Consider the following 8,653-nt stretch of genomic DNA (forward strand, 5'->3'; position numbering starts at 1 on the left):
TACACCAGCTCCCCTCAAGCTTCCTTTGGCCTGCTCCCACCTGCTTCACAGCAAACAAGAGTGAGAGTCCTCCTTTTGGCTGGAACACCCAGCCCGGTAGCTTTATTGTTCCACCACTGCCCCCTGGAGAGGAAAGCCTGGATCTGGAGATGGAACCTCTTTCCAAGGGGGATTCGTAGACTCTTCTGAAGAGAAACTAGATGTCTGAGGTGAGGGATTTAACATTTCGCAATGTGAGAAGGGCATGAAGTTCCTTTGTTGAACCAGGACGGATTTTTAAAAAGAAAAGCTTTCTCTCCATGGCCTTTTGGACAGAGAGGAAATGCTGTTGTTTGTGTTGTGTTGTGTTGTGTTGTGTTGTGGGTGGGTGGATTTCAATAAGAAAAGAAATCTCCCTACCATGAGGGGGTGGGGACCTCTCCTCTGACAGAGTATGCTGTCTGTTTCTAAGGAGGAAGGAAATTTCTTGCAGGAAAGGAATGTCTGTCTTTTATGAGAGGGGGAAGCTCTCTCTCAGGATTGCTGAGTGTGTGGGAAAGGAATACTTACTCTCCTTTCTTTTCTAAAGGAGAAACCTCCTTGAATGAGGAGCCCTTCCAGGCTTTCTGTCTGAAGGGAAAAGACTGTTTCTGGAGAACAATTCTGATAAGATTATGCCTGATTTTCTCTTCCTTTCTGATATATTTCCCACAGGGAGTCAGCATTCTCTGAAAGGGAGTGTCACATTTTTTCTATTAAGAGGTAGGGAAGCTGAGGGGAGAAACTTACTGTGGGGAAAACTCTTACTCCGAGGGGCCATAGGTGAGGGCAGTGACTCTGTGATGGGGAACCCTCATGAAACTGGGGGAGTCCTTTGGGAATCCGAGGAACCCAGAGTGTTAACGGGAGCTTAGAGAGGTGCTAGGGCAGCCCTTGTCTGCTCACAGGGAAGCTGAAGCTTGGGGAAGGGAATGCCTTGCTACTAAGTGACAGAACCAGGAGTTGAACCCAGCTTTATCAAGGGCCAGCCTGGACCTCTTCCTACCACAGCTGACCGAGAGAGAGGGAGCTACCTGCTTCTTGGGCGAGTGATGCTGGCGAGGAAACTGCTGCTGCTGCTGTGAAATCTTTGACCTGTGTTAGAGGCATCTCTGGGGTGGGAGGCATTGATTCCTGAGGGAAGGAAACTGGGGAGGAGGGTAGAATCTGGGGCTATGTCGGAGGAAAGGGGTCAAAGTCACTGTGCAATCCAATGGGTGGCTTGGGGGCATCAGTCAGCAGTGAACGCTGATTTTCGAGGAAGAACAGGGTATATTTCTCCCAGGAGTGCAGGGGACGTGTGGATGGAGCCACGGGGATGCCGGCTACCCTCTCCGACTTGCGAACTTTCTCTATCATTTCCTGTCTCTCCAGGAGGAGTTGTCGTTTTAATCTTTTTAAAATCAGAGGAAGGGGCCCAAGGAAACTTTTTGAGGGAATGTAGATGTTTTATAATAGATCGTGGTCATGTTTATGAAACTGCCCACAATTACCAAAACTCAATAAACTGTATACTTAAAATGGATGAAAAAAATCACATCAGAGGAAGGGGTAAGTGAATTAAAGCCCAATAAAGCTGTTATTAAAAAATGAGAGGGGGGAACCCCAAACCAAAACAACAAAAAACAGGAGAGAATGGCCCTGGGCCTGGTTTTGCCCGGCCTGGGGGGTGGCGATCCCTCCTTGGCAGTCTCAGCTACTCAAGTCACTAACTCTTTTGCCCATTCCTTTCTTGATCAGCAAAAAGCCAAGGCCAGCTCATCCAGGGGGAGGTCAGAGGTTGCAGGAGAAAGAACTTCACAAACACACAAGCCACCTCTTCGTTTACTGTAAAATCCTGTTTAATGTGTAACATTTCAGGCAGAGAGAGGCCTTAGGGACTAGAGGCAAAGGCAGCCCTGACCAACCCCCACTCCAGCTTATCTGCCTGCTTCTCCCCCCCTACCTCCTCCACCCCAGACATGTCCTCCTTTTCCTCGGGCCCGGCAAGCACTCTTCCTCCTTTTCTTGTGTTTGCTACCCTCCCTTCTCCACCCACACGTCCACAGCACCCTCCCTCCACTCCACTTGCCCACATCCCTCCCTACTGATGTGACTCCAGAAACAGGGTATCTGACAGCACAGGGTTAAGATTAGTTTCATAATTGGAGATGTTGTCAGAGCATCCTACCTCTGGTCCCCAGTGGTCCCAGGGAGAGAGAGAGTGAAGTGGAAGGGGTGCGGGCAACGAGCACGGCCCACACGCCCAGTAGCCTTGAGTGCTGGCGTGGGTGGCCTCCAGCTCCCCACCCCTTCAGCCCCTGAGGCAGAAGGCCCTGGGAGGAAGGGAAGTTGGGAGGGAAGGAAGGTTTTGATGGAGCAATCCCTAGCAGTCCGAGGCCTGTGCACCGGCAGGGGAGAAGGAGGGGCAGGCCGGTGCAGGGTGGGGGACGGGATGGGAGGTTGCCTGGTCTGTGGCATCAGCAGGCTGAGCAGCGGTCGCTCTTCTCGGCCAGCCCGGCCCCGGTGCCGGGGCTGCGGCGCAGTATGTCTTTCAGGGAGCCGTCCTGCTCGCTGAGCAGCTTGTTGATCTCGTTCTGCTTGTACTCAGGTGAGAGGCGGTGGCCGAAGCCCCCGGAGCCCTTGCGGGAGGGCGGATTGGAGCGGCGCTGGGCTCGGCGGGCGCAGGCCCGGAAGATGAGGTACACCACCTCGGCCACGTTGAGGATGATACAGATGCCGGAGGCGGCCAGCATGAAGACGGTGAAGACGGTTTTCTCCGTGGGGCGGGACACGAAGCAGTCCACTGTGTTGGGGCAGGGGTAGGCCTCACATTTGACCAGCCGCACCATGGCATAGCCAGGGTAGAGCAGATAAAAGACGTACATGAAGGCGGCCTCGAACAGCAGCCGGAAGACCACGCTGATGACATAGGTCCACCACAGTGTCCCTGAGATGTGGACCTTGTGCCTCTTCACCTCCTCCAGGTGTAGGGGGTCCCCGTGGCCCTCAAGTCGCAGCATTTTCTTTTCTATGTGCTGCTGGTGAGCCACGTGCATGGCCACGAGGAGAGCTGGGGTGGAAACCAAGATGAGCTGCAGAGACCACAGACGCACATGGGAAATGGGGAAAAAGTGGTCGTAGCAGACGCTGTTGCAGCCAGGCTGGAGGGTGTTACAGATGAAGGAAGACTTCTCGTCACCCCACACGCTCTCGGCAGCCACCACCAGCACCATGATTCTGAAGATAAAGATGACCGAGAGCCACACTCGGCCAATGGCAGTAGAATGCCGGTTCACACCACTGAGCAAGGTGTACAAACCCGTCCAATTCATCCTGCCTCATTCACACCTGCAAAACATGAGCCACAGAGCAAGCTGTCAGGAAGCTGGGGCCGAAAGCCAGGCACCATGACACTGCCTGACACTCCCTTACCCCTTCCAAGAGCCAGTGACAAGAAAGGAAGAAGGAGAGTCATAGCTTTCCTCACCACCCCCTCTCCCGTGCTAGCCTCTCCTTCTCTTTCTCTTCCTCCTCCTTCTCCTCCCTCATTCACTTGATGACTTGACCTCCCTGAGCCCCATCTCCCTTCTTCGCCTTCATCCAACATTCTTTCCTCTCCTGCCCTTTGTTGCCAGGCCCATCTTGTTCTGCTGTCGGCCCATCCTCTTTAGCTCCCCCTCCCCCAGCTCCTTAAGTCTGGACCTGGGGCAAACCCAACAAAGCCTCATTACCTTGGGGAGCGCCTATCCCTGAGGCCACCCAGACAGGTCCCCTATGGTCTCATGTCTGTGCAGGGGGAGTGGTCCCTGGGTCCGCGCCTGCGTCCCAATTCATCGCCGCCCGGTGCTGGGGAGTCATATGCTGCTTTATACCCAGTGTCTGCACAATGGGACCTTTGTGGGGCTCTGAACAACGCCCTTTAGAATTCAGATCAAACGCCCTGACTTCCGCCCACCCTACACACAGAGCACTTGTGTCCCAGCGCCGGACACCCAGCCTGCACCCACCTGTTCTGTGCCCGCCCGGTCCATCGCCGCACCCGCCCCATAGCCCCACCAGAAGAATGGCCACAGCGGGGCGGGCGGGGGGGAAGATGGAACAAAGACAGGTGCATGTAAGAGGGGACCCGGGGGAACCAGGAGGCTCTGGGCTGAGGCCCTCTCCGGTGACTCTACTAGAAACTTAGATTCAGCAGGATTTTTCCTAGGCTTAGATCCCCTCCAGGGAACGGGTGAGCTTGAGCTTAGGAAAGGGAGCTCACATTTATCAAGCCAGGAACTGTGCTAAGCGTTTCCCCATACATTCTTTCTTTTGACCCATTTAGCAAGCGTCTAAGGACTGTTACCCCAGTCTTTCCAGCTGAGGAAGCTGAAGCTCAGATAAGTTAAGTAACTCACTCAAGATCACACAGCTGAAGTGTTTGAGTAAGATGAAACACAAAGGTATCCGCAACAGAAGTCTAGGCTCTTTCCACGGTATAATCCTTGTGCTTTTGCTGATGGTGTCCACAAAAGCGAAGCCTAGCCGTTAATGACAACAACAACAGCAGCAGCAGCAACAAAAGCAAAGGCTAATGCTAGCCATAAAAGCACAAGAAACAAGGAAGCTGCTGACCAGTGCGTACAGTCCAACTCCAGTGTCATGGAGCAAACCCTGACCATCCCTCCTTGAGCCCATATCAAGGGTGGCCAGGTGAGGACAAGCCAGGAGGAGAAAGCAAACGTTAAGCAAGCAAACAGAAAGTTAGAAGATGGAATAGGTAAGAGTCACCTAGCTTTAGGTGTGAATCCTGGTTCTTCACTGGCTACGACTTTGGGCTGAGTTACCGAACCTCTGAGTCTGCCGTGTTCATCTATAAATGGGGCTAATACCCAGTGTTATGGTGAGGTTCAAAGAAGCAACCTGCAAAAGTTCTTAGCCCAGCTCCAATATCATAGTTGGTGATCAAGGGAAGTAAAAACCTTATCAGGAAGAGAATACAATGTGGCTTCGGAGGAACTAAGTGATCTGCCAAACCCAATATCCCTCTTTTTTCCTTCCCAATGCTGTTGTTGACCTATAGTGTCTCTCTGAGACAGAACAGACTGTTCCATTGCTGCCCTGCCCCCAAGTCAAGCATACATGGTAACTCCTGGTTTCCTGAGCTTGCCGGTTGCTCTAGGGAAGAAATTCCCCTCTGTCCCTTAGGCAGGCAAAGAAGGCCTCCTTCTACCTCCCACCACTTCTGCCATTAAGTTGCAAGGAGATCATGCTGGAAGCCGGGAACTGGCTGTGAGAACACACAGACCTGGATGCAGGGGCAGTGGTTGTTGTAGGGGAAAGGGTAGGGTATTAGCAACTGGAAAAGCTGTGGGGAACGGAACGGAATGACAGGAACTAGGGGACAAAGGGACGGCCCATGGGAGATAGATTACGTCCCTGAACAAGTTTCCTTCATTTAGCTTAACAAAAAAACCTCAGCCAGTTTATGCTGTGGGCCTAAACCAGTATGGGAAAAGCAGGGACACAGGTGCCCTTTCTCCCAAGCCTGGGATTCTGAAGGCAGAGCTGCTACAGGAGGTACCCCGGGAAGAAACGCTTCATCCAGTGAGACGTGTTAGAGTCAAAAACAGGTGGTCGAGGAGCATTATTAAGAATAACCATTTCCTGAGCCCCTGTTATGTGCCAGGCCCTTGCACGCACACGATCTCATGTGAATCTCAGAACAACCCCGTGACGGAGGTGTTATTTGTAATCCTCATGTCACAGACGAGGAAACTGAGGCAAAGGAAGGCGAAGAAACTTACCCCAGTGTCACAAGGGTCATGCAGTATGGGTATGACTCCAGAGCCCATACCCTTTCCCATAAGGTTTTACTGCCTCAGTAAATCATTTTTCTTTCTATGAGTGTGTTTCAGAAACAGAGAGATCGAAGACTGGTCTGGCTTTTATTCTCCTCTAGCCCTTCTCCCCTTTCCTATAACTGACAGCTGTTTTCCTCTCCTCCCTTCCCAGGGCTTTCGGGGGCCTCCTGATTTGCTCTGTTTCCCCTTCCTTACCTTTCTCCAGCTGCTTCCTCAAGCCCCAAAGCAAACTTCATGTGTTCTCTTCTCTCTGTCCCTCAGCGGTGCCCCACAGACAGCCTGGCCACCCCTGAGTTTCTAGGTTCTTGTAGCTCTCCGCCTCCCATCTTCTTGAGCCCTCTGGGACATATCCAGGAGCTCCCTTTGGGGCCCCTAAGGACCCTTGTGCAGGCACTGGGATCTCAATTTTTGCTCTCCCTTTGGAAGGAGAGCTGATCCCTATGTCAACATCAATACCTCAAGGGTTTCATTTCAAAACCATCCAGGGGACTTACCTGATTTTGAAATCCAAACTGTTTTTGTGACTTTGGGTTAAAGTCCAGGTATTGATATGCTCTGTGTTGCTCCAGGAGTGTTTTGCTCTCATGTTTAATTGGGCAAGACTTCTCTGACCATGTCAGGCTCTGGCCTTGTCCTCATATTCAGGTTTGCCCAAGCACTCGAGCACAGTTCCAAATCAGGAGATCGTCCTTAGTGCCTCCAACTAATATTATACCCACTTCTCAGACAAGGCAGTCGAGGCTCAGGGAGGTTAAATAACTTACCTCAATGACAACTGCACTGCTGCTAAATGGTAGAGTCAAATTTCAAATTTGTTCTCCTCTGACCCTAAAGCCTTTGTACACTGGCAGCCTCTCTTCCTTAAAGGACGATGCATTCTGAGACCAGGCCCATAACTCAAAAACGTATACTCCTTCCCACATGTGCCAGCATGCGTGGGTATGCGTGCACACACGCACACTTTCATCAAGTCTGTCTCTCTCTTTCTGCTCCCACCTCTTCCCTGTACCTCCTTCCAACTCCTTGTGTCTTTCTGGTTTGGGGAAGAGAGGCCCGGCTGGGCTGGCTGAGGTTACACTCAGCTTCAGACTCCACACTCCCTCCCCTGTTTCACAGGCAGCTTCTGGCCAGGAAAGGACAGGGACCTTTCTTTGAGATTTTCTTCTGAATTCTGGGCTGCCTTCATCAGTTTGGCGTGGCTAAGACCAAACTCCTCCAGCCCTCTGCCTCTTCACCTGCTTCTCTTCCCTGCCTACCCCCTGTGGTTCCACAGCACCTCAGTCGCTGCACTGTTCCCTCTACGCTGCCATACGTATTCTGTGGCCGGGCTTGGGTCAGGGCCAATCTAGCTCATTCCAGTTTTCTTCTTCTCTCACTCTGCCATGGTCTTTCCACAGAACTCCTGCTAATATCAGCTCCCTTCGTCACTGTTTGGACTATGCCGTCTTACGGCTCAATCAGACTATGCCCTCTTACGGCTCCATCAGCTATCTGACTTCCTGTTGCTCTCTACTTGGGCTTATTATAGCAGCCACCATTTATGAAATACCTACTGTGTGCTAGAAGTGGTCTGTTCCTTAACTCTTATCCTCACTACAACCCTGTGAGCTGTGGGTTATTGTCTGCAATTCACAGAGGAGGAGATGGAGGCTCAAAGAAGCTGAGTAACTTATCACACAGCTGGTAAGCCAGTCCTGGAGCTCAGATTAGGATTCATGTTGGCCCCTCACCAAAGCCTGGGTCCCTTCCCCATTGCTCTGCTGCATCCTCATATATACTTCTCTCCATTCAAACCCCTCTTGTCTCTATTCTCCTCTCCCCATCTCATTTTCTAAAAGTCCATGCATTCTGAAGTACTATTCCCAACAGCTGGAACAACTTTTAAACAGCTGGGGGGGGGGGGAGCCACCCGTCTTTTAGATCTCCCAGTCATCAGTTACTCCAAGCTCAGCTTGAGTCTCCCTGTCTCCCTCAAGAAGATGGAAACGCATGCTCCCAAATCTTGGCCCCGTTGGCTGGTCCTCTGGGCCTGCTGAGTGCACTGTATTCATCCGCTGACAGCCCCCATGTTGGTTGCATGCCTGGTTTACCTTCTAATCAGGGAAGGAAGACAGCACCTGGCAGTGCCCAGAGGCCCCACCGAACCCTAACCCTGTGTGGCAGGAAATGTCTTAAAGAGATAAACTTGGCCACCCTGAGCTTGGTGGGGGCCCCTCAAGTCTTTCTGGGGATTTGACCCTGTGGAGATGAGGGGGATTCTTGTCTGGGAAAAAAAGAGTGAGAGCAGAAGCAACACGGAGCCTGGAAAGAGGATGAGTTGGGGGTTACAGAGAGAAACTAAGCAAGCCTGGCGGGAGGGGCCTCAGCCCAGCTCAGAGGGAAGCAGAGGAGGGATCTAAGTGGCTGAATGCTGAGCCCAAGAGAAGGCAAAACCCAGGCCTCTCCCCAGCCCCCGCTTCTGCCCTCCTGGGCCACACCAGCCCCCGGGGCCCACCTCCCTCAGCCCCCAGCTTCCTCACCTGGCTGCTGCTGCCCTTTCCCAGGGAATGTCTGCAGGCGTGTCTGCACTATGTCACTAGGTACTGTCAGCCCAGTCCAGGGGAGGGACAAAGAGTCCAGGGCTGGAGCCAGATATGGCCCACAGCCCAAGAGGAACCAGACAAACATTAACCAGCCCTACTTCCTCCCACACACAATCATTAAATAAGATTGATCCCCTGAGCTCCCAGTGGCTTTGGAGACACAAATCACATAGCCTGAAGTTACTGCCCTGTCCCAGACGAAGAGAGGCATCATCGTCGCCCATGTAT

General features: G+C 52.4%; 1 protein-coding gene across 4 annotated transcripts; it reads right to left on the bottom strand.

Annotated features, from left to right (window-relative positions):
* Window positions 1–1,828: 1,828 nt before the first annotated feature.
* On the bottom strand, window positions 1,829–8,447 carry GJB1 (gap junction protein beta 1). Of its 4 annotated transcripts, none has more exons than XM_060003020.1 (2): window positions 8,363–8,447; window positions 1,829–3,348 (listed from the first exon to the last, which is right to left on the bottom strand). In XM_060003020.1, the coding sequence occupies exon 2, from the start codon at window positions 3,330–3,332 to the stop codon at window positions 2,478–2,480; it is 855 nt and encodes a 284-aa protein (XP_059859003.1). In that variant the 5' UTR covers window positions 3,333–3,348; window positions 8,363–8,447; the 3' UTR covers window positions 1,829–2,477. The 4 variants fall into 4 exon arrangements, with proteins under 4 accessions (XP_059859003.1, XP_059859002.1, XP_059859004.1 ...); XM_060003019.1 differs by lacking the exon at window positions 8,363–8,447 and adding an exon at window positions 6,039–7,776; XM_060003021.1 differs by lacking the exon at window positions 8,363–8,447 and adding an exon at window positions 4,398–4,418.
* Window positions 8,448–8,653: the final 206 nt, after the last annotated feature.

The sequence above is a fragment of the Delphinus delphis genome, chromosome X, assembly GCF_949987515.2.
Source record: "Delphinus delphis chromosome X, mDelDel1.2, whole genome shotgun sequence".
Classification (NCBI taxonomy): Eukaryota; Metazoa; Chordata; class Mammalia; order Artiodactyla; family Delphinidae; genus Delphinus; species Delphinus delphis.

Excerpts from the sequence above, each read along its gene's own strand:
- GJB1 (XM_060003020.1), bottom strand. The coding sequence starts at position 3,332 with ATGAATTGGACGGGTTTGTACACCTTGCTCAGTGGTGTGAACCGGCAT.